This window comes from Rattus norvegicus, chromosome 2, assembly GCF_036323735.1.
Source record: "Rattus norvegicus strain BN/NHsdMcwi chromosome 2, GRCr8, whole genome shotgun sequence".
NCBI lineage: Eukaryota > Metazoa > Chordata > Mammalia > Rodentia > Muridae > Rattus > Rattus norvegicus.
In genome coordinates this window covers 26,068,676-26,094,817 of record NC_086020.1, presented here as the reverse complement: position 1 = coordinate 26,094,817, position 26,142 = coordinate 26,068,676, and the positions used below count along the sequence as shown (strand labels likewise).

Below are 26,142 nucleotides of genomic sequence, written 5' to 3'. Positions count from 1 at the left end.
TAATTAAAAGAGACTTTTTGTCTATGTTAGTGTGTGTGTGTGTGTGTGTGTGTGTGTGTGTGTGTGTGTGTGTGTGTATGTGTGTGTACTCAGGGCCTTGTGCTCTGGCCCTGGCCTACAACCACAGCTCTATAGATTATACAGTTTTACAATAAGATGCTCTTTATTTGCTTATATAGTTAAAAGTAAATGTGTGTCTATGTGTGTCAGTTTGTGGGTGTCAGTGTGGGCATGGGTGTGGAGGCCAGAGGACAATGTCTAGTGTATGTGTTCCTCAGTACATCCTGTCACAGTGCTTACCTGTTCTCCATCTTATTTGAGGGAAGCAAGGTCTCTCAATGAGCCCGGAGCTCACTGATCTCTACCCAAACAGCTTGTCAGCGAGTCCTAGCGTCCTGTTGTCTCTGCGTTCCCAGCACTCTGCTCACAGGTGCACATCCATTCCTAGTGTGGGGAGGTCAGACTCAGGTCCTCATGGTTGTATGGCAAGCACTTTCCCAACTGAGCACCATCAGAATGTTTTCTATGGCAAGATAGATCTTAGAAGTCCAATGAATCGGGCGTCCTAGACTGTTACAAAAGAGGCCCCCATAAAGCCTTGGGAAAGCCAGGGTGATCGGGACTTTCCAGTCTGCTTGCAGCTTGGAATAGCATCTGCATGCATTTGCGCAATGCTAACATGTCTATCCTGGAGCTACAACTTTCAAGACAAATGCAGACTATTTGTGGAGGCGCCCACAGCACACCAGGTTCATTTTGTACTTCACACTTTCTCTCTTCAGAGCCCATTATTCCTTTTACCTGAACTGCTTCTAACAGTCTGCAGCTTGGTCCTCCTGGGAAACTCAGTTTTCCTTGTAAAATCTTACATCCATTTTTATATTCTGACCTTATGTTCTGTACCTCCCTTCTCAGACCTATACATTGTCCCATTTGATCTCAAAAGTGAAAAAAAAAAATTGCTGCTTGTGTACCACATCTGGTGCCTTTGGCTGTTGTGTGACATTCCCAGGAGCACATGAACAAATGTCTACTCACCCCAGACAGGGAAATGACAGCAAGACAAAAAGAAATGACACCAAAATCCAACTTGGTGACCCGTTTTATTTTATCAAGGTTTGTTCCAGGAACTTGGGTAAAGGGTCTTCTGGAGCAGAAATAATTCAGACAGCAACATCTCCAAAAGTCCACTCCAGAATGGGTGAAAGCTCATGAAAACTGGAAATTATAGGCAGCTCAACAGGTAGAAATGGCTTTTTCAGGCAGCTTGGCTAGTCTCTATCTCTTTTAGACAGCTCAGCTTGTCTGAGTGTATCTCTCAGCAGTTCTTACTGTTTATATATGCTTGGGGAAGGAAAAGCCTAGTGAATCTAATCAGTTTCAGGGACTTCCTGAAGACTTTGAGTTGTTTACTTCCTGGAATGTTTGTTTCAGCCCCTTATAAACATCTTTTGTCTTAATGAGCTCCCTTCCAAAGAAATTGCCTTCATTTTATTACAGGTGGAGTCATACTGGACTGCAAGGGTGGGTTTGCAGTCAGAAAGAAAGGAACTACACCACTCCTCTTTCTGTTCCCATGAGTTTGCACTTTGGAAGTTTTTTATTAGAACTCAAAATGGAAATTTATATGATTTATTTTTCCAGGCCTTGTTTTTAAGTTCGCTGTTTCAAATTTGCAAAGTGTCATTTATTAATTGAGCTATCCATGTTACAGGACAGAGGTTAAAGTGGTGGCAATTAAGAAAAGTCTGTCTAGTTGTTAAATTACTTACAATAAGAATGTCTTTAGTTGTGCAATTAAAAGTATATTCATGTACATAAGCCTGTTTTATATACCAACAGTACAGATGTTCAGTATTGGGGTAAGATGTTTAATGGTGACGAGCCCCCAGCTATACCAGCATGAGTAGCTGTTTATCTTTGACTCACTGGAAGATGCCAGGGACGGTGGTCAGGCTTACTTCTCACACATAATAACATCAAGACTCCTACAGGCTCTGCTGTGTTGCATCCCATCTATAACTCTGCTTCGTTTTAGATTTTCTGTTCTCTAACTAACTCCCAACTCTGCCCTTTGTTGCCTATGGTGAGTGTGGTCCCTTTTCTCTATCTTGGTTGTCTTTGCTCTGTACTTCATATTCAGTCCCTCTGTTCTTTCGCGGCTCTGTTCAGATATCTCTTTAGTCTTCCTTGGTCTCATGTATAGCACAGTGCTCTAGTTCATAGCTACTTTCTCCTATCCTATGCACTATATTTAATTGTCTTCTTAGCACTTATCTTCTTAAAGTTAAGCAACAGGACAGCTGACCCTTCATTTTCTGCTGAACCCTCGTGGACTAGACCTGAGTCTAGTATTCATAAGGACACGCTTCTCAGGGGCGAGATAAGGAGTGCCAACAATTGTGCCAAAAAAGGCACAATTGAAATTGAGCAATGTGTGTGTCTGTGTTTTTCGTCTGCCGATCCAATATTCTCTGAGTGGGGTCTGGTAGCTCCATCCATTCCTGGAGTTAAGGTGGGGTAGCAAAAGCTACAATGCAACATGGTAAATTTTGCTGAAGAAAATTAATGGTGGATATCTTAGTTAGAATTTCTATGGTGGTGATGAAACACAACGATCAAAAGCAATTTGGAGAAGAAAGGGTTTGTTTAGCTTATACTTGCTGTTCATCACCAAATGAAGTCAGGACAGAACTCAAAGAGAGCAGGAACCTGGAGGCGGGAGTTGATGCAGAGGCCGTGGAGGAGTGCTGCTCACTGGCTTGCTCCCTGTGGCTTGCTCAATCTACTTTCTTCCAGTGTCCAGGACCACAGCCCAGGAATGTTCCCACCTACAAAGATCTGGCCCCTCCCACGTCAATCACTGGTTAAGAAAACATCCTATAGGCTTGCTGGCCTGAGGTTCCCTCCCCTCAAATGGCTTTAGCTTGTGCCAGGTTCATGCACAACCAGCCAGGAAAGTGAGTTTATAGATAGGGAGATTTTATATATAAATGTATTTTAAAAACCGCTAAGTAATACATGAGTATAATTTATTATTGTCACTGAACCCAAACACTTGGTGAGTGCCCAGAAAAGTAAATTCTGGATCTCTGAGCTTGTGTTATCACATGACCATATAGTCCTGAGGATAAAATGACCTAAGGCGTTTTCTTAAGAATACCGAATTTTACCTCCACCCACATCATCAAATTCAAGTTGCCAAGCCTAGTCTTTGCAACCTAGTAGCTATATTTTCAGTACATACAATATTCATCATTGATCCTAGATAATGCACTATTAAAATTAACGTGTTGCTTCTGAAGAATTATGACAGAATTCTTAAGAATTATGTTTTTAAAGCTTATACATGTTGCAGTTATGTGGGTGTCTAGAGGAAGCCATGGGGTATTGCTGATATCTGATCGTTGGGTTTCTCTTGGTCTCCTTAACACTTCAGTGTGTGAGGCATGCTCATTAGCATGAGGATTAGGTATCATTGTTGTTTTTCCTAACAGAGAGTGTCCTATTGCTATCTTCACTGGGACTTGGCAAGAAGAATTACCACACAGGGCTCGTTTTCTCTAAGTTTTCAAACAATTGATAGGTGAACCCAAGGATTGGCAGATAAAGATATGAGTGTCGCCTTTGTTCACTGACAAGGGTGAGAACAGATAGGATGGCATGGGTGTCTAAGAAGATAATGTGCTTTCCAAAACCTAGTTCTAGAATCAGACAGATGTATGCATCCAGCTGCAGAGAACTGCAGGACTTTCTCATCTAAGCCATAGCACAGGGAGCACAGTAAACAAGGGAAGAGTGAGAAGTTAGGCCAGACAAGTCATGCTAGCAAATGTCTTTTTACATGAAAAGGAATAAGAAGTCAGCGTCCAGACTGATTATTTTAAGTAACTTGCTACCATGTATTTTAAGATATTTTACAGATAAAATGCTCATTTTAAAGCACCAAGAATATGTAAATCTTTATATCACACATTTTATTCCTATACTATTGTACAGATGGAGCAAGAGACTGTTCTCGAGCTCGGCTAGGATGTTGTTGTGTCTAGTGGCATTCTTGTATTGATGAAGGCGTAGGCAACCTCTGGTAGCTTCATCCAGACACAGTCTAAGTTTGAGAAGTTGGAACTGCCACATAGCTAATTTATATTTCTTCTACAAATCTGAAGTTCAGCCAAAATTGGTTAATTCTAAGTGAAATTTTAAGAACTTTTGAAGATTTACATTGTACAACAATCCCACTATCAAACAATACTTAAAATAGTAGTAGTACATAATTTGATGTAATAAAGACTTGTTGAAATGAATGGCTCTCCACCTCTATGAAGTCAGCTGGAAGCCACTGTGGGTTGCTCAAGTCTTAAAGTTATGCATGGAACATAGACTGAAGAGGGTTAACACCAAATGAATGCAAATTAGCAATAAAAAGAGAAGCCCCACCCTTTTAAAAAGATTTATTTATTTATTATATATATATAAGTAGCTGTCTTCAGACACACCAGAAGAGGACATCAGATCTTATTACAGATGGTTGTAAGCAACCATGTGGTTGCTGGAATTTGAACTCAGGACCTCTGAAAGAGCTGTCAGTGCTCCTAACCACTGAGCCATCTCTCCAGCCTAAGAGAAACCCTTCTAAGACACTGTAACTAGACCAATGGGAGTCCCCAGAGCTTTCCATTTTCCCTGCATAAAAGGCTGATGCCCCCAGCAAACCAATCACTCTGTGGAGCAGACTGCCCATCAGGAACACCAAATATTTGAGGTTGTATTTGTTTTAAAGACTTATTTCTAGTTTTTGTCTTTTAAAAGCACATGGGTTTGTGGACATGAGTGCAGTGCACACAGGGGCCAGAAGAAAGTATCAGATCCCCTGGAAGTGGAGTTGGAGTGGTTAAAGTGCTTGAAGTCAAAACTCAGGTCCTTTGCATCTTAACCTCTGAGCCACCTGTCCGGTCCCTAGGCTGTGTTTTAGGTAGGGTCATTTGAGTTGGTCCCTGAGCTTTTTAATGTACTGGTTGTATTTGTACTGTTAGAATAAAATAAAGTAAATTTTATTTAAGCTGATGAAATGTGGGCCCAAGAGTAAAAGAAATTGGTTCTTCTCAAAATAAAGTTGAATATTTAGGAAGATTTATAAAAGAACACTGAAGGAATATTGCAAGGGGCCAATGAGATGACTCAATACGTAAAAGGTGCTTGCTACCAAACACGGTGACCTGACCTGGGTTAAGTCCCTAGAGTAAAAGAATCTACACTTGCAAGTTGTCATCTGTCTTCTACATGGACACTGTAACACACACACACACACACACACACACACACACACACACACACACACACACACAACTATAGACAACAATTGCCAGATGACATGATGTCTACTCACAGCAAGTTTGCAGTGCTGGAGAGGAGCTCAGAGTTTGGATGCAGGATGACAAATGCTATCTGAGACAACAACATCCAGACCCTGGAGGCTGCCAAAGGAGCTGGTCTCCACAGAAAGAACAGTAATCCGAACAGATTATTATTAAATAATTAATTATTAAATAATAACATATTATTTTACGTATATGGACATTTTCCTTGCATGTATGTCTATATATCATGTTCATACCTGATGCCCACAGAAGCCAGAAGAGAATTTCAGACACTAGAGCCAGAGTTGTGGACAGTTGTGAGTGACCATATGGGTGCTGGGAATTGAACCTGGGTTCTCTAGAAGAGCATCCAGTGCTCTTAACTGCTGAGCTGTCTCTCTGGCCCCTGAACTGAGAAATATTACCATCATGCTCTTTCCATATACAATTCTTTGGGTTTTTTTTTCTGTGTTTGAATGCCGTATGTGTGTGTACACATGTATGTGCAGGTGCATGTCCTCATGGATATGCACATGGAGGACAGACTAGGATGCCAGGCATCCTCCTATGTCTTATTTTAAAACAGACACACAGTGAGTGTCTCACTGAGCTCCCTGCTTTGTGGCTAGGCTGACTGGACAGCAGGCCCCATCAATCTTTCTGTCTCTCTGATACTATACCAGATATTCATGACTACATCAGCTTTCATGTTGGTTCTGAAGATCTGAACTAAGGTCTTCTTTCTTTTACCCACTCAAGTCATCTCCCTAGTCCTCATGATTCCTAACTTCATTTTAAATAAAGTACTGGTTTCTGTGTGAGCTAAGGTGAAGTGAAGAAAGAAAGGGACAGAAGGTCACCAGGAAGAGCGACCAAAACCTGGACAGGTTTGCAACCTGATCTTTATATACCCGACCTGATCATTTTGGAGTGTAATACATTTTTTTTGCACCTTTAGTGAAATTCATCTGATTCAAGTTATCACCCACAAAACCAAAATGTCATTACAACAGTGAGATACAAGAATATACCCAGCATAAAGTCCAGAATGACAGAAGGGCCAATAGGGGGAGAGGTCGCTGTGGTAGCACACATCGGCCATAACGATGGAAGAGAAATACTAAGTTAGAAAGGTCAAGACAGGGAGGGAACTGAGAGGACAGGGGAGAGGAGGGCAACTGAAACTCAGGGTATATGAAGAAGCCTACTGTTTCACAATCTTATTAAAAATACAATAAAAAGGAATTTGAATGGATATGCCTTCCAAAAATGGATAATGCCCCTCCTAGAAGCCTTGGATTATTAAACAAAATCTCTGTATCAGGTGTGAAATATTTTCCTATGGATTGTTGAGTAAGGGAGCCCCCCCCAAAAAATGACCCAATATAGGATATTGCCACTGCTTTTGGGTGACCACTAGATCTTGATGGTCATACCTCCATTGCCAAAACTATCCCACACTTTGGTTACTGGTCATAGAGCAAGCTGGAGCTGAGTTGAAAGCTTCTTCCGTAACAGCTAGGCTACATGGTCCTAGAAGATTCTATGTAGGTTACTAAAGGAGAAGAGCCATTAACAGTTTTACTTGACTGTGTGCCTCGTGAGACACAATAATAGATGTATTCTCCAGTGCAATAGTGGAATGACTGTTATGGACATAACCAACTGCTTTCCAATAGGGCTTGGGGCCTGCTTCATGGAGGGAACTCGTGCTTGGTTCTGTAAGCCTGGTCAAGAGCCTTTGGCTTGGAAGGTCATAGACCCTAGAGATGAACCCACAGCTATCATTCTGCTAAACGGTAGTACATTTAATCTGCCTTCTAAATACTCGCCTTTATACCCATAGACTAATGCTGAGATAAGACTCCATCAGAGAAGCTTCTTGTAGCTGGAGGTGAAGCCTACAACTGGACAAAAGGGCTAGAGTAGGTGACGGGTGGGGTTCTCTGATTCGGCTGAGACAGCTATAATACACACAGAAAGCTCAGACAACGTTGTGGAAGAGGGCAGAAAAAATGTAAGAGCTGAGGATGAATGAGGATGAAGAAATAGACAACATTAGAGACACCCTAGACATGACATAGCCTCGCACCCGCAAACTCACTGAGGCTGCGGTGATCTCCACAAGACTTGAACAAGACTGGGCCCATCAATATTTTATCATGGATGAGGGGAGGATCCACGCGACCCCACCCCTCCCAAAGAGACTATGGGCAATTCATGCTAGTTGGGGGACAGATGTTATTTTCTTCAGTAGTGAATCCACAGATACATTGCCCCTGCTCCGTTGAATAACTTCCACTCACGCTTGGACAAAGAGAAGACATGGATGTGGGAGGGGGATTCACTGAGAAGACTGACAGTAGGAAGGGTAAGGGGCTAAGGGCAGGGAACAGAGGCGAGAATGAGTACAATATATAAACCTATAAAACTGTCAATAAAAGGTGAAAAAATAGCAGTAGCAAACATACAACTCCACTCAGAGATGGACATACTTTTCCCCTATGGGGACTGGTCACATAGAGGAAATATAAATTAGTTCATTGGGGGAAAACGTGGATGTGGAACAGCAGAGCACACCCAGTCCTTTAATCTCCCCTTCCACAAAAAGCCATAGTGATTTAAGCCACAGCTAGACTGCTATAGGAAGGGAGGGCTTTCTGGAGAACAATGGTGCTTATGTAATGCTTTTATTTATGGAGTGGAGAGGACAGGAAGAAACAATTAAGACAGAACGTTGTTAGAGACTAGAAACAAAGAAACGGAAACTCTAGAGCTTAAAGATATAACAGCACAAAATAATATGTCTGATGATGTGAGTAAGTGGTTCAGACATGACCAAGCACAGTATCAGCATCCTGAGGGAAAACACCCAGAGATCGTGGAAGAGAGAGTGAGACTAATGATAGAATTCGTGGGGACTTGGAATATAAGTGGAGAAGAAAGAGATCGTAGCAAAGCAGTATTTGAAAAGAGAAGAGGGCTGTGGCTGTCTCCTCAATGATGAGAAGCATTATTGTACAGATCTGAGAAACCATATCAATTCTGAGCAGTGCAGTACAGCTAAGCGTATGAGAATAACTTCTGAGAATAGAGGACAGTATCAAGTCCCACACGGACGGTTGTTGGCTGGGGAAAAGGTTCCCATTGCTTACAAGACGGGTAATGATGAGACTGACAGCTCGTTTATCCACGCATAACCACGGAGGACAGATGATAACGGAACGCCGATTTAAAGTGCTGAAGTAAAATACCTGATAATTTAGAAAATTTCAAGAGGAAGGATATTAAAGCAACTTTAATGAAAATGTAGTTAAGAATTTGTCACCAGGGAAGTTCATAACAGAGGAAGCATCAGGAGGCATTCTTCGGGGAGGGCAGAGATGATTCCAGATAGAATATTGGAAGGTGCAGGAGCAAAGGAAGCATGATCAAAGATTTAGCGTGTAGGCAAAGTTCAGTAAATATTGACAGTTTTTTTTTTTTTTTGGTTCTTTTTTTCGGAGCTGGGGACCGAACCCAGGGCCTTGCGCTTCCTAGGCAAGTGCTCTACCACTGAGCTAAATCCCCAGCCCCAATATTGACAGTTTTAAAAAGCAAAAGTAATTATGTCTTGTGAAACTTAAAAAAGTATAGGCTGAAAATATGTAATTATAGTGGCCTGTGAGTTGAAATTAAAGTGATTCACAGTACTCCCATTGTTTAAGAAAAAGTGAAAGTACCAATTAATGTTAGAAATTAATGAGTCAAGGGTGCATGCTGTAGGGTCAGCAGTATAAGGATAGTAAAATAGACTGTAACTTATAGACCATTATAAAAGAGAGGAAAATTTAATAATAAGGATATTCAATATAAAATAAAGCAGGAAAAGAGAGAAAAAAGATCATAGAATAGGTAGTACAAACAGTAAACAGTAATCAAAATCCAGCCTCAAATGTGTAACGAGTGGGGTGTTGGGGTACCTGGAAGAGAATGGGGGACAAGGGACACAAAGAAGGACGCCAAGACAAGAGTCTGATCAAGGCGACAATTTTATTTTTTCCCAAGGCTAAATTTATATCATAACATGGGTAACAGAGGGAGGGGGGAAGTGTGAAACATTTACACAGGCCAAGGACACAGTATTCGTGTGGTCAGGGAGTAGGCTGATGTTGACAGGTTGTCATAAAGGTCACAGGTTTGTCATATTATTAGTCAGCAAGAGAACTTTATCATATTATTATTTTTCTTGACCACCAGATTTGTACTAGTCTTCTGCAGCTGGCTGGGGATTTTCCATGAACTTAGTCATACTTAATTTTAACATCAACAATGGAGGGCTTCAAGGGCATCGCTCCCAACACAAACGTCTTTAAATGAATCAGTGTTTCATCTGAATTATCAGAATGGATTTTTAAAATATATACTTCTTGTAAGAGGCACATCTAAAACATAAGTGTCTTGTTATTTTTCTATTATTGTGATAAAGCACCACGACCAAGGCAACTGATAGAAGAGTTTATTTGGGGCTCACAGTTCTGCAGGGTGAGTCTATGACTGTCTGCAGCAGGCAGGCAGGCAGGCAGGCAGGCATGGCACTGGAGTAGGGCTGAGAGCTCACATCTTGAAATCGAAGCGACTAGAGCGCACACTGAGAATGATGTGGGCTTTTGAAACTGTAAGGCCCAACCCCAGTGGCACACCTCCTCCAACAAAGCCACGCCTCCTAATCCTTCTCAAATAGTTCCGCCAACTGGGAACTAAACATTCAAAGTCTTCAGGCATAAGATCCTCTGAGGGCAATTATCATTCAAACCACCACAATAAGTATACAAGGCAATTAAAAATATTCAAAATGCAACAAGGTAACCATGTAAACAGCCAAAATATATCTGATATAGACAACAATTAAAGTTTTTTTGTCTACTGAATAAGTTACTTATTAAACACTTCACTATGAGCTAGGCATAATGTACTAGTGGTTTTCCCAGGCTGAAGCAGGAGGGTAACAGGTTAGAAGCCCACTTGAGTTATACAGAAAGACTGTTCTGAATACCAAAACAAATAAATAATCAAATAAACACCTTACCTGAAAACTCCAGATCTGAAGACTTCAAGAAATTCTACCAAATACTTGAGGGAGAAATAATGCAGCAAACTCCTCCAGAGAAGAGGCAATGACTCCTAACTTGCTTTAAGAAGCAACATGGGGGCTGGAGAGAGGGCTCAGAGGTTAAGAGCACCGACTGCTCTTCCAGAGGTCCTTAGTTCAAATCCCAGCAACCACATGGTGGCTCACAACCATCTGTAATGAGATCTGATGCCCTCTTCTGGTGTGTGTGAAGACAGCTACAGTGTACTTATAATAAATAAATAAATAAATAAATAAATAAATAAATAAATAAATAAACAAATAAATAAATAAATAAACAAGTAAGTCTTTAAAAAAAAGAAGCAACATGGTTTTGATATGAAAATTTAAAAAGAAAACCCACTGTAACCAAGTATATTGAAGTTCAGTATTATTTCTATACTCCCTAAATGAGTAATAGAACCAAGCCCAGCTTTATATAAAATGTCTTAACACTGTACCCATATTGAGTGCAATTCAGAAGTTCAAGGTTGGTGTCTTAGTTAGGGTTTTATTGCCGTGAAGAAGCACCATGACCAAGGCAAACTCTTATAAAGGAAAACATTTAATTGGGGCTGGCTTAGAGTTTCAGAGGTTTAGTCTATTATCAGTGGGAATCCAGGATCCAGGCAGGCACGGTGCTCAAGAAGGAGCTGAGAGTGATACATCTTGATCTGAAGGCAGCCAAAAGGAGACTCTACTCTGCAGGCAGCTAGGAGAAGGGTCTCTTCCACACTGGCTGGAGCTTGAGTACCAGGAGCCCTCAAAGCCCACCCCCACAGCGACACACTCCCACCAATAAGGCCATACCTATTCTAACAAGTCCACACTTCCTAATTGTGCTAAGCACAGTCAAACCACACCATTGGTTTCTGTATATTGGTCGCTGTAATTCTTATGAACAACATAGAAAGGAAAAATGATGTCATAGTCAAATAAAAACTGTTTTAATGGAGTTGACAAGCATCCATAACGTTTATAGAATGGTCTTAGCAAACTCAGTAAAGACCTCCCTTAATCAGGGGAAGGCAGTCCTGGAAAGGAGCCGTCAGGGCTCCCTCTGGTATTGTGGGTCTATTGTTTCCTTGACCTGACTCACACCTGCTGGGTCATTCTCCTGTCTGACTCTGAAGGGTGTTCTCACACCATTACCTAATAGGAAGCTAAGAAATGATCAGACAGTGGCTTGTTGAGAAAGCAGTGGGAGAGGGAGAGATGATCCAAAGCCAGCATCTTTAATTAGGCAAAGCAGATGGTACCCAAAAGCAAAGACTTGTCCTACACAATGAGAAACAACTCTAAGAATTTTCCTGAGCTCTCTGGGGACCACTTCTCTTTCACTAACGACGTTCATTGTTTCTTTAGATAAAGTATATCATGAATTTTGGGGTTACGGCTAAACACATTCGAAGATAGCCATTTTCCATTGCTGTTTGTGGTTGAGTAAGAATTGGCCCCCGAGGGCTCACAGATTCAAAAGCTTGGTCACCAGGGAGTGGCACTATTTGAAAAGATTAGGAAGTATGGCCTTGTTGGAGGAAGTGTGTCTCTCGGGATGGGCTTTGAGGTTTTGAAAGCCCGAGCTAGGCCCAGTGTCTCTCTCTGCCGGCTGCCTATGGATCTGGATACAGAACTCTCAGCTCCTCCAGCACCATGCTTCCCACCATGGTGATGATGGACTGAACCTCTGAAACTGTAAGCCAGCCCCAATTAAATGTCATCCTTTATAAGAGTTGCTTTGGTCATGGCGTCTCTTCGCAGTGATAGAACTCTGAAAAAGACGCTGCCGGTGACTGAGCTTAGCCTCTCAGTGAGCCAGGCTGCCTGTTCAGATGTGCGGTCTCCACCTTCCGTGGCCTTTTCCTGGGATAAGCTCCACCATGTTCCTAGCTCCTCCTCTTCTCACCCATCCCCAAACTCCTGTGTCTTCTGTAAACCTACACACACACCTCTCTTTTGTGAAACTTCCCCCTCTGCCCTCATTGGACCTTTCCGCTCTCCCCAATAGCATTTAAGCCACTATATTAGATTTGAACTTCTGGAGGCAGGCCTTGTGCTGGAGACATAGGTCTGTGGTAGCTTCCTTGTCTGGGATGCGCAGTGCCCTGGGTTGGATCCCTACAATCAGGGAAGAGAAGAAGGGCCTATGTCTTTATATTTATATTTTTTTACTACCTAAACTTAACAAAAATTTATTATGTGCAGAAACAATAGTCAATGAATACACAAGTGATTGATTAGGCTACTCTAACGCAGCAGGTCTCTGATTCTTTATACTGCCTTCTGGTGCTCCGTTCAGCACTCCTGAACTCATTCTAGCTAGTAATGAAACTGTCTCTGCTTGAGCACACTGAATTTACAATCAATAACGAACTCTAAATTGAATTTCTAATTGCTTTTATAATGCTTTTGCATGCACAGGCCTTCCCAATACCGACTCCCATGTTTGTGGTGTAACTTTCATTTTTTAATGCCATCCTATTTTACCTTGAATGGCAGGAGAGAGAAGGGGTAGCCTGAGTTGAACATTTTTGAGGAAAAACCTTAATTAGGTATGAAAAAGAGTCTGAAAAATAAAAAAAAAGGAAGGTAGTCTAGGACCAAAATTGATTCCTAATTAAGTTTAGTGGCTTAATACCAAAACAAGTAAAGGAGGGCCAAACTGCTGGGAAAATGAAGAAATGAATTCCTCCCACTTCTTCCTAGTCCCTTTCACCCAAGTCCTCTGCAGAACTTTTCTGTTCTTTTTCACAGACTGTAGCACAGGAAGAGACTAATGCCCCACTGTGCTGGGCACTGAGGAGATAAAGGCAGGGCACATCTGTACCTTCTGGATAGCCTTCCAGGGACAGTGAAGGTTACCAAAGTAGTGAGGCACAGCCGCAGGCACTGAAGTCCTGGCCTGAAGCCCAAGGCACCAGGAAGAAGTCAGAGCAAGCAAGTCTCTGTAAGCATGCTGTGTACGTTTCAGAAGTAGGTTTGTTCAGGCAAGGGTTCCACCGCTCCGTGTCCAGATAGAAGCTCCCTAGAGCTTTTCTTTTTAAACATTTATTTATTTATTATATGTAAGTACACTGTCGCTGTCTTCAGACAACAGCAGAGGGCATCAGATCTCATTACAGATGGTTGTGAGCCACCATGTGGTTGCTGGGATTTGAACTCAGGACCTCTGGAAGAGCAGTCAGTGCTCTTAACCACTGAGCCATCTCTCCAGTCCCCAGAGCTTTAAAACCAAAGATATGGAAATATCCAGAGTCTGTCCCAACAGAAATACCAGTTTGGCGGTGATGGAGAGGTGTGGGTGGTCGCAGTATTTTCTTACGGCTCCCACAGGTGTTTCTAAGGTACTCCAGAGTTTAGGACCACTCTTTGAAGCAGAGACTAATGATTTTTGAAGAGTTAATAAGGGCTCTGAATTTTGTATGTCTTCCTTTTTTAGAAAAAGAAAGTGCTTTGCTTTAATATCTACGCTTAACAGTTATATAGTCTTGTTTCTTTTGTTGTGGAAGAGTACAATAGGCCAATCAACATTTTTTTTAATTGTCTCAAATTACAGCTATACTCCTAGGAGAAGAGACTCCTGCAGCCTTAATCTCTAGCTTAGTGTTTATGAAACAATGGCCAGTATACAATGCTTAAATCAGCCAGGATAGTCATAGCAGAAATCTTAAACGTAAGCCCTGATGGGTAGACAGAATTTGGCTACCCTACCAGAGCTGGGGTATGGTAGAGGAGAAGCAATTCAAAGGAAGGAGCAGCAATAGCAAAGGGGAGGAAAGGGGAAAAACAAAACAAGGAAGAGTGAGCCACCCCCTGGGGGCTGCCCAGGGGCACATGCAGGGGTAGCCTGAGCCCATTGTCTCAGGGCATGTGGAAGCAGGCCTAGCAGATAGCCCTTCCAAATGCACGTACCACTGAAGATGAGTCTAATATCACGTTCAAGGATTATATGGAAACCCGACAGCAAATAGCATTTATTGAGCTCCAACTATATACCGGGAGTGGTTTCTTAGCATTCTGTTTGTATATTAACTAATCCTTCCATCAACTCTATAGTGTATTCGATTATTATTCTTATCCTACAGATGGTGGAAGCGAGGAGGCATGGGACTTCCTTTGTTATAACTGCACCCAGGAAATAATTACTAGATAGTGAATTCGATACACTAACTATGGGGCCATGCTCTAAAAAGATGCATTGGTTAGTGGTCTCATTTTTCTGTGAGCATCGTAGCATGTACTCACACTAGATGGTAGCAGTCAACCCTGCCATGGCCTCCAGAGGCGAGGCTCTGAAAAGGCAACTGCCAGCATTCCACGCCAGGGCATGCAGCCTTACATCAACTTTTCTTTCTGGTTCTGGGAATCAAACACACAGCTTCTCACATGCTAAGCAAATGCTGGTTTTCTGTTTGTTAAGTTGGAATCCATTCCAACTAAAGAGTATGTAGCATAAACTGGTAACATGGTTTACTCATTATCAAGCATTTTATACTTTATGTGATTGTATATGTTACGATTTTATGCAACTGGAAACGAGTAGAGATTTTTCCCAGCATCATCACAAACGTAATTGATTCATTAGCTATGATGTTATGATGGCTACTGTGACACTAGGCTAAAGGAAGTCCCAGTTCCATTCCAATTCCCTAGGACCATGGTTGTTTGTGCAGCCCACAGTTAATCTGATACCATTCTGTGGTACACAGTTGTCGTTATAACAGAAGCTAATCATGTAGGAGTGGGGGAGGCGTGTACTTGGAAATAAAATCGGATGGGAATTCGGAGCCAAGGATCTTCCTGTTTTGTAAGTATGAAGAGTTTATTGAGATTTGTCTCGCTGAGGGATCTCGCTAATGGGATGCTTGGGAAAGCCAGCTGGAAGGAGAATAGGAGGGGCTGAGACCGGGCCAATCAAAGAGGCAGGCATCAGACTCCTGGCCAGTTAGGAAGCAGATGGAGTGGGTGGTCCACAGCTAGGTCTGGCGGCAACTGTGGGAACAAAGAGCACAGATGCCAGAGTCACATGTGGGTCCTGCTGAGAGAAGGGAGCCTTAGTGACCGAGGAACACGGGACGACCAGGTGGGCAGCCCAGAATGGGGAAAGTGTGAAAATGAACTTTAGCTCACTTTATAGTCACCCCACATTTGAGGTAGATGGGATTATTGACTTCTATATTTTATATTTACTTGTTCTAATAATTAATATGAATTTTATTTTATTGCTATAATATATAATTATTGATATTAATCACCATAGGTTATCAGATGAGGATGAAGAGGGTAAGATCAAGCAGGAGTGTATCATCTCTGACCCATCCTTTTCCATGGTGGCAGTTCAACGGGAGGACAGCGGGATAACCTGGGAGACCAATTCAAGCAGATCTTCCACTCCCTGGGCTTCAGAAGAAAGTCAGACATCGGGAATATGTAGTTTGGAAGGGTCAGCTCTGACTTCTCCTCCAGGAAGTGTTTCCTTTATTATGGATGAAGTTAAAAGGACACGCAAAAGAACTCAGAAGTCCAAGCGGGGCTCACCATCATTGCGTAGGAAAGGCAGCAAAAAAAGGAATTCTCTAGAATCGCAAGATGTTCTGACAAACCAAGAAGATGGTCCTTTAATTTCAGAAAAGCCCGTGCTCAATACTGAGAAAGAAAAGTCATCTATTGGCACTTATGATAAAACAAGAAGGAAGAAGACTGAATCAAATACGCCTCCCATCACTGGGGCTATCTACAAAGAGCACAAACCATTAGTATTGAAGCCAGTCTACATAGGAACGGTACAATACAAAATAAAGATGTTCAATTCAGTTAAAGAAGAGTTAATTCCTCTACAATTTTATGGGACACTGCCAAAAGGTTATGTGATTAAGGAAATACACTACAGGAGAGGGAAAGAATCATCCATTAGTCTAGAGCCGGATTTGAGCAATGGTGGTTCTAACATAGCTTCCCAAAGGAAATTAGCCCAGAGCCCAGAAGAAGACAGGGCAAGAGAGCTTGCTCCACCCTGGAGAGGTGCCCTCTCCAAAGGGTCCATGACCTCATTGTTTAGTCACGAAGAGCAAAAGAAAACATATACTGATTCCCTCTTAAATGCTACATCTTCAACAGAACACACATTACCCTCTTATTCAAGAAATGATACAGCCGATCAAGAAGAACATCTCAGACCTTCACAGACCGTGCAACAACAGCCAGCTGACGAGTCAAAGACCTACAGAACAGAACCACCCAGCACTCCAGCAACCATGGTCCCCGAAAGAGCAAAGGAAGAACTGGAGCAGAACTCACAAGGAATGGAAAGTTCAGAGGATGCGTCAGGCTTGTCAGGCTTAGCTAATGATGTGGAACAGGAAGGCATGGTTTCCGTTAACCATTCCATGTCATGGGAGGCAGAGAAAGAGTCTTTGAAGACAGGACCATCAAGACCAGGACCAGCCATCCAAGAAGGGTTTGAGCCAGACATGGAAGAGTTAGAGCCGATTTCAAGAGAAAAAATGGAACCAGTGTCTGAACCTGTGACCTCATCTGAGCCCATAGACCACAGAGAAGAGGAGCATGCGCCTGAGCCCATAGACCACAGAGAGGAGGAGCATGCGCCTGAGCCCCTAGTCCATAGAGAGGAGGAGCATGCGCCTGAGCCCCTAGTCCATAGAGAGGAGGAGCATGCGCCTGAGCCCATAGTCCATAGAGAGGAGGAGCATGCGCCTGAGCCCATAGTCCATAGAGAGGAGGAGCATGCGCCTGAGCCCATAGTCCATAGAGAGGAGGAGCATGCGCCTGAGCCCATAGACCACAGAGAGGAGCATGCGCCTGAGCCCCTAGTCCATAGAGAGGAGGAACATGCGCCTGAGCCCCTAGTCCATAGAGAGGAGGAGCATGCGCCTGAGCCCATAGTCCATAGAGAGCAGGAGCATGCGCCTGAGCCCATAGTCCATAGAGAGAAGCATGCGCCTGAACCCATAGTCCATAGAGAGGAGGAGCATGCGCCTGAGCCCATAGTCCGTAGAGAGGAGGAGCATGCGCCTGAGCCCATAGTCCATAGAGAGGAGGAGCATGCGCCTGAGCCTCTAGTCCATAGAGAGAAGCATGCGCCTGAGCCCATAGTCCATAGAGAGGAGGAGCATGCGCCTGAGCCCATAGTCCATAGGGAGGAGGAGCATGCGCCCGAGCCTCTTCTCTCCCTTGCATCACAGGAAGTAGAGAGTGGAGCAGAAACTTCTCTACCAATCACAGATACCATTGAACCTGAAGATTCTAGTCTAGAAGAAGAGATCATAGAACTTGATTACCCAGAAAGTCCTTTAGTTTCTGAGAAGGATTCCCCATTGCCTTTGTCCCCTGAAGTGGAGCACAGAAAAGAGCCCATTCTCCCATCACAGATGACATTCACACCTGAACATATCACCTTGTCCGAGGAAGAAAGAGAGGAAAGCGAATCTGTTTCTACTGATTCTGCTTTTGTATCTGAGTATTCAGTCCTACAGGATTTGAACCGTAAGTCAGAGAAGCTAGAAGTAGAGGCAGTTTCTGTATCTGATGTGAAATCTAGTGAACCTGCCGTCTTTTCAGAGGACGAGGAGGAACGTGAGTCTTACTCCCCAGCTGTGACCTCTGTATCTGAGCATTCTCTCTCTCCATCCACCACTGAGAAGACATCTTCCACCCAGTCCCCACTCTTTTCAACAGTTTCACCAGACAATCTGGTCCTGTCTGGAGATGAGGCCTCAGAGACAGAGGCCTCAGATTCTCTATCTGCGACTGAGTATTCTGGTCCAGCGCATGTGCAAGAGTTGCTGGTAAGAGCCGGTGACCCTAAGCTCCCGCTAAAATCCCAACATGTTTCTGAGCCCATTATTCAGACAGAAGATGAGAAAGAAGATATTGGGCTACTTTCTTCAGCTGTGGATGCCACTTCTGAATACCCTCACTCGCCATCACTAAGTGAGAAGGCTTCTGAATGCCATTTGCCACCCCTGGCTACCACACTCAGACATGCCGCTCTATCAGAAGATGAGGGTCTAGAAAGTGGAAGTTTCGTATCAGATTCAAAACTGCCATTTAAACCCTCAGTTCCTCAAAGTGCAACACAGGAACCCCCCGAAAAAACAGGAGATGACACGCCCCAATTCAAACCCAAAGGCCTTGCTGAGCCGACAATCCTGTTAGAGGAAGAAAAGGAAGCCATCGAGCTATCTTCATCCAGTGAGGTCCCTGCAGCTGAACGCACTCTCCCTCCACAAACCACTGAGTTGCTTTCTGAAAGCCAGGCCCCGCCTTCCTGGCCCACCTCATCCGAACAAGAGGGCCTATCCGAAGAAAGGAGTGGAGAAGGCCAGCAGCGCTCATTCTCTTCCACACCAGAGCTTGTCCACACATCGCCTCTGCTTCTAAAAGGTGCCTCCTCACCCTCAGCTCTATCAGAGCCAGGGCAGGAAGAGGACAGCATTGGGCCCCTTTCCCCTGATTCTGCGTTTGCATCAGAATTCTCTTTCTCACCCTATCCAACTCAGGAACTAGAGAGAAGAGAGCTGGGGCGTGACTCTCCACTGTGTTTAACGTCGCCCTCTGAGCACACTGTTCTGTCCGATGAGGACACCGAAGAGGCTGAACTCTTTTCTCCAGATTCAGCATCACAGGTTTCAATCCCACCGTACAGAATCGCAGAAACAGAGCGGAACAAAGTCGAGGCAGATGAATTACTCCCAATGAGTCCTGTGCCTGACTTTCCCTACTTCTCAGGGGCAGATGAAGAAGAGACAGGATCCTCAGTGGCCACGCCGGTGCCCGAGCATTCTGCTCCATCGAAGGAGCGGAAAGAGGAGCCTTTCCCTTCTATACCTGTGTTTGAAGATCTGAGCCTGCCACCTTCAGCAGTTATGACAACGACAGGCCAAGCAGAAACTAAGCCAGATGTTCCAACGGTTTCAACCTCTGTATCTGAATATCTCATCCTGGCCCAACGGCAGAAAACTCAAGCATCTCTGGAGCCCGAGGCTGAAGATGTGGTACCACCACCTTTAACCAGTGGATGGGAGGAGACAGATGCTAAGAGTAGTTCGACAGCATCTACCATAGCAGCTTCTGCATCTGCAGTCTCATCTGTGGTAAAGGAAGAAACCGCATCCATTTTGTCCACATCTCAGTTCTCCGTTTCACCTGAGTCAGCCCGTGTCCCTAAGACAGAACGGGAACCCAAAGCATCGCTCACACTCACAAGTGCAGAGGAACAGATGGCTTTGCCCAAAGTCAGACGGGAAGAAATTGTGCCGGATTCTCAAGAAGCGACAGCACACAAATCACAGGATCAGACACCAGAACCTCAGCCCCCAAATGTTCCAGGGTCTGGGATGAGATATTCAGTTTTGTCTGACATGGGAGATGAGCCAAAGGCGGATGTCAAGCCCGATTTAGCTCCAGCTGTGACTTCTGAACTAGAACAGAGAATGTTGTCAAAGAATGAGCCTGAAGTGGTAAAACCGCATTCACCTCCAGAGGAAACATCTATTTCTGGACGTAAGGTTTTATCCGCGGTGCAAAAGGAAGTGAAACAGGAATCCAAAATAACCAGGGAACTTCCTGCAGCCTCGTCGGGAATCGAGAGGGAAGTTGAGCATCATCCACCTGCACCAACCGCGCTTCCAGCATTGCGGGAAGAAACGGAGAGAGAAACCAAAGCCAGCGTTTCTGCCACTCCAGTGCCAGTAACTAAGCTTGATTCAAATTCAGCTGCGTTAGGCAGAGATGAGATCCTGACAGACTCGTCTCTTGCCGGCCCTGCCGAACATCCGGGCTTTAAGGGAGTAGGGGAGAGGGGGTTAGGAAGTGGTGAGCCATCTCTCACCATGTCTGCAGCCGATCCCACAGTTCTCAGAGCGGGAGAGAAGGAACCAATTAAAGAAGCTGCTGCTGTCCTTGACAGCTCTTCGTTCAGAGGCTCGGCTTGGCCAGAAGCAGAGGAAAAAGGGAGATTAGAGTCGTCTCTAAGTTTATCATCTCCCTCAGAGCTCTCTGATTGGTCAAAAGTAGAAACTGAAGAAGTTAAACGTGGGTGGCCAGGAGCCAAGGTGCCCTCAGATGTGGCTGCGGAAACTGGGGTAGAAGACAAACGAGGCATTTCACTCTCCCCAGCTCCTGAGTCTAAAGAATCCACTTCGCCACAGAAAAAGAACTTGGTGTCTGTCTCAGAGGTGTTAAGGCCTGAACCCAAACTTCCCATCGACTTATGGAGTGAGGTAGAGAGAGAAGACACTGAGCCTCCTCCATCACAAGTGTCGCCCACACCCAAACACACGGTGCCGGATGACAAACCCGAGGAGATGACAAGGTCTCCTGATTCCGAAAATTTAGTGTCAGATGATCTAGCCCCAACGTTACTGGCACTCAGGGATGAGATGAACGGACAAGCAGAGGAGACATCGTCTCCAGTGCTGGGGAGTTTCCTCTCAGGAAAAGAAGAGCTCGTAAAGCTCCCCCCAGAACCTAAGAAGCCCAAACGGTTCTCAGAAGCACCGACTGTGGGGTTGGAACTCACCGATAGTAGAGACAGGGATGGGTCCTTAGGTATAGAAATAGTGAAACCCAGTGTCTTAGAAAAGGGCCCCACTGAGCTTAGGAGTGCAGGAAAAGAGCAAGAAGAACATAGGGGGCTCCCTGTGCCTGCTACGTCTCCACTAGAGACTGCTTCTTCTGACCTTCCCATAAAGCAAAAAGAGCTTAAAAAGACCCTTCCCGAGGGTCAAGCTGTTAAGGTGCCTGATGTGGGCAGCTCTTTTGCAGAGAAGCCAGACCTGGGTATTAAACAATTAGCACAGAGGAAAGAGAATCTGGAGCAACCGAAGCCATTCATGACAGCTGAGCCTGCCGATGTTATAGGAACAGAAGTGAAGGAGACTCTGATTTCTCCCAAGGATAACACCCGGATGCTGGACAAGCCAGATGGCTTGGTCAGTCAGCATGAAGATAGAAAACCAGGACCCAGGCAGCTGGAGTCCTCTGAGAGCAAGGATCTGATGCCAGAGAAACTCGGGGCTGCCCCGTTGGATTCAGATCACACACCTGGAATCAGGAAGCAGGAAGAACCCCATTTGCCATTGCAAGAACAAGCATCTATCCTCCGTGTATCTAGTGGCAAGGTAGAAACCTTCACCACTAAGACTTATCTTTCTGAAGAAACAGAGGCCGTGGTTCCTGTTGGGAAGACAGATAGAGGCAGAGCAGAGGAGAGGCAGAACAGTTCTTTCATGGAGAGTGAAAATTCAGTATCAGAGAAGACAAATGCAGAATTTCCCAAGCCTTGCAAAGAAGATGTCCAGATGGAACTCAAACTACCTCTTGGAAGAACTATCCAAAAATCAGGGACTGGCCCATCAGTGGAGCAGGCAACCCCAATTCCTGCCAGCTCAGCACATTTCCTGGCTGAAGTTGTAGAACCCACAGTGGGCAAAAACCAAGAAGCAAGCATAGCACCAGTGTCCGGTGAGAAGCCATCTCAAGAACCCACGAGGGTTCAGTCAAAGGCCGTAGGTGATGCTGAGGAAGGGCGAAAGCTAGCCCCCGACGTGCAAGTCCCTGCCGTGAAAGCAAATGTTGCACCTCAACCCCCGGAGACCCCAGGGGTGACACAAAAGCCATCTGAGAAGTCACTGGTGGCTGAGCAATGTCTTCCTGCAGAGAAGGGGAAGAAAGGAATTTCGTCTTTCAAATCGTGGATGTCTAGTTTATTGTTTGGATCGAGCACTCCAGATAATAAGGTTGCTGACAATAAAGATCTAGAGACTCAGCCAAGTCCCTCTCTAGAGAAAGCACTAACTGCCGTAGAGCCTAAGGGTGCGGTTCCTGCTGAGGTTACTGTAGCTGAGAAGCCAGGGGTTCACTCTTTACCTGAGGTCACAGTTAAGCTGGGTGAAGAACCCAGAGGTGGAGAAAAACTCACATTTTTACCAAACACGGACGTTTTAAAGCAGCCTGCCTCTAACTCTGAAAACTACGGGAAGAAAGGACTCCCAGGCTTTTCAGAGGGAATGGGTGAAAACTTAGCTACTTCAGCTGGTGATGAACATCCTGGAATTCATCCTCGCTCCCCAATGGGTGAGAAAGTGGGTATGGAAGAAGCCCAGAACACGGCGCCTCTTCATGTTACTGAGAGCCAAAGACACCAGAAGCCAGAGATCGCTCCTCCGTCTATGTGGAGTATTTCTGTTCTTAAGGAAGAGCCAAGCAGTGGTCACAAAGAAGCACAGCTCTTGTCATCTGACGTAGTCGATAGAACGCCACAACGGCCAGAATCAACTTTGTCCGCCTTCGCGAGGATGGACTCAGAGAAGCAGGCACCAGTGAGTTTGCCGGTGGAGTCAGAAGACAGCCTAATTGATCTCGGTGAAGACAGACTGAGGCAAGAAATGCCAAAGCCCACGTCTCTGGAGCGTCATGAAGAGGAAGTGGAACGCCCAGCGGTGGAGAAGGACGGCTGGGGAACTAGATCATTTTCCTTGGCAGGGGAGAAGGGGCTGGCAGAGAAGCAAGAAATCATGGCTCCCTTGGAAGTAGGGGAAAATAAAGCAGTAGGAAAGTTGCAAATGATGCCGGAATCTCGACCTTTCAAATCGGAAGGATCAAAAGCTGCTGAGAGGCTGGAACAGCGCATCTCTCCAAGGGAGGAGCTCATGGAAAAACCCAGCAAGACTCTTGCTTCTGAGAGGAGAGAAAAGGAAGCGCAGGAACGGGTATTTCCAGAAGGTGAGAAGGAGGGAGGCCTGTCCTCTTCCCCTGCGGCAGCCATGCCTGTGCCTGGTGCGTCAGCCATCTCTTGGGATAAGGCCCAACCACCTTCTCCGGTTAAACCACCACCAGTTATTGAAAAACCAGAGCATATATTCACAGAGGTATACCCAGAAATTGGGGAGAGAAAGGCAGCAGAAACCAAACCACATCCCCAGGAAGAAGGTAAAACTTTAGTAGAGAAAACCAAGGCTTCCCGTGTGGAGCCTCCCCATGGAGAGGAAGTGGATGGCCATTCTTTTACTCAGGGAGGAAATCTGGAGTTGGAGAAGTCACGTGAGAGTAGAGTGGATCTCAAAGAGGAAAGGAGGCAGTTTGTGATGCCCGAGTTGTCCCTTGCTGCTTCGGTGGCTGCTGAAGATGGACATGCGCAGCCAAGGCCCCTATCTAGGGCTGCCGAGAGGACAGCAGGACACATTACGGATGAGACAAACAATTTAGGACCGCCGACTCTAGAAACTTCTCTAGAACAAACAGCGAAGAAACAAGAGACACGGTCAGATAGGCCTACAGTTCATACTATCCAGACATCTAAAGATCACCCAGAAGAGATGCCGAAACAGTCTGTTCTTATCTCAAAGCGTCACTTGGAAGCTATGGAGGATGTGCACAGAAACGAGCCACTCTCCTCAGCGGCAAGCAGCTATACTCAGTTTATGCTCAGTGCCTCAGCCGTCAGTGCTGATGGAGCGCCTCCTGTGGGAGGCACACCCCAGGAGCCCGAAGGCACCTCTGGGAAAGGTGAAGAATTTTCAGTGACCAGCAAGCCAGCCGGCCTTTCAGAAGAGCAGAAGAGTGCTTTTAGCATCATTTCTGAGGGCTGTGAGATATTGAACATCCATGCCCCTGCCTTCATCCCCTCGGTGGATCAGGAAGAAAGTGAACAAATGCAAGATAACTTACAGTATTTGGAAGAGAAATCCTCGTTTAAAAGCATATCTGTTTGCGATGAGAGGAAAGCAGTCGCTTCCCATAAAACACAGAAGAGCGAGTTAGAAGTTCCTGATAGGAAAATCACATCGCCGACAGAAAATGAACCAAAGGAATCTTACCAGACAAAGGAGGAGACAGCCACAGGCTCGAGGTCAGGGGATTTCACGTCAATCCAACCAGGAGTTTCTGGTGAAGAGGATTATTTTGAAAAATATACTTTGATCGATTATAACCTTTCCCCAGGCTCAGAAAGACAGAAATCAACTGTTGAGGGCTCCTCAGAGGAAGCCACAGAAACACTGACGTCTTTCCCAGAGAGTTCAGCTGAACAGACCCTAGACCACGAATATGACTTAGTAAAGTTAGACGAAAGCTTTTATGGGCCAGAAAAAAATGGTAGCAAGTCATCTCATGCAGAGATGCCGAAGTCTTTGGTTATCCAAAAACCGAGTGAAGAAAATGCTCCGAAGGGTGTCGGTGTAGATGTGGACTCCAGGTCTCCCGGGATGCCTCTATTCGATGTGGAGGAAGGAGTGCTGTCAAGAAGACAGATATTTCCCACCACCCCCAAGGCTGTTAACCCTGAGCTGTTAGAGGAGCCACCTGCACTTTCCTTCTTCTATAAGGATCTGTACGAGGGGGCACTGGGGGAGAAGAATGAAGGAGAAACAGCTTCAGAGGGTGGCAGCGTGGATTCTGAGACGTCATTTCCAAGGCGACATTCTGACACCGACGATGGAACAGGCATGTACTTCGAGAAGTATGTACTCAAAGATGACATTCTTCATGACGAATCTGTAAATCAGGAAGACCAAGGCCAAAGCCTGGAAGAAAAGCCAGTTGGCGAAAACGGTTCACAGCAACTGAGAATCGCAGAAAGTGAAATCGGGAGAAAGCCTGGAACTAGTTTTTGGGAGAGGAATCTGGAAGAACAGCACAAGGTCATTGACAGGGAGGGAGAGCCCGTAAGCCACACGGAGACTCTCAATGAGGTAGCAACGCAGCAGAAAGCTCCCGTTACAGAGCAAGTCACAGCAATCACCCAGGAGATGAGCTACGCAGTCCCATTCCAGGACACCCACCGTGTTCGGACGAGTGAGCCAAGCAGCCAGGGTCATGAAGCAGGAAATGCAAGTCCAGAGGTCAATCTGAATGTCCCAGTACAAGTGTCTTTCCCAGAGGAAGAATCTACAGCAGGTGCCACTTATGCTCCCGAAGTATCACAAGAAGAGCTGGTCCCATGTGTGTCACGTGAAGAGAGGCTCCACAACATCCCTGTACAGGACGAGTATGACTTCGTTGACTCTCTGAATCAGGAAATAGTCAGTCAAGGCATCTTACCAGGAGAACCTTATTCTGAAGCCCCACCCAAGGAAGTGTTACCTCAAGGAACGGAGTCCTTGTCACATGCTGGGGAACGGGAACTCATGAGTGAGGGGGAACCAAGAAAGTCTGCTTCACAGGAAGAGTGGGACAGAGGGGGAGAAGATCAGTCAGCACGAGAATCAGTGACCACTAAGACACAAAAGGAACAGAAAAAGGCCCAGGTTGACTCTTACTGCTACACCTGCAAAAGCCTGGTCTCTGAAATGGACAAGGTGCTGGACATTCACAAACACCATGAGGTTTCAGCCCTTGACACAGCTATAAGTGCTGTTAAGGTAAACCAACTTAACACATACAAATTGTTCACAGATACTGGGTTTGCTTTTGCCTTTTCTTAAAAAAAAATGACTAGTGTTTGATATTTATTTTAAGCAAAATGGTCTGAAAATGTATGGATATTTCACTAAGAATTTAGTTACAACTAGCTTATCGTTAGTTTTATGGGTAGGTTATATGTCAGAGCATTTTTTTCTAGGTTCTCGGGATACCAAGAAATGATAAGGGGTCATTGCTACTGGGGAGATTGCTATCTCATAACAAAGACTCTTTTTTTTTTAATTGGATTTT

General features: G+C 44.9%; 1 protein-coding gene across 1 annotated transcript in view; it reads left to right on the top strand.

Annotated features, from left to right (window-relative positions):
* The window catches only part of Cmya5 (cardiomyopathy associated 5), a 98,729-nt gene that overhangs the window by 18,456 nt on the left and 54,131 nt on the right, over positions 1-26,142 (top strand). Inside the window, exon 2 of the mRNA XM_006231789.5 lies at positions 15,731-25,850. Coding sequence (XP_006231851.1) covers positions 15,731-25,850 — 10,120 coding nt within the window. The remainder of the gene's footprint in view (positions 1-15,730; positions 25,851-26,142) is intronic.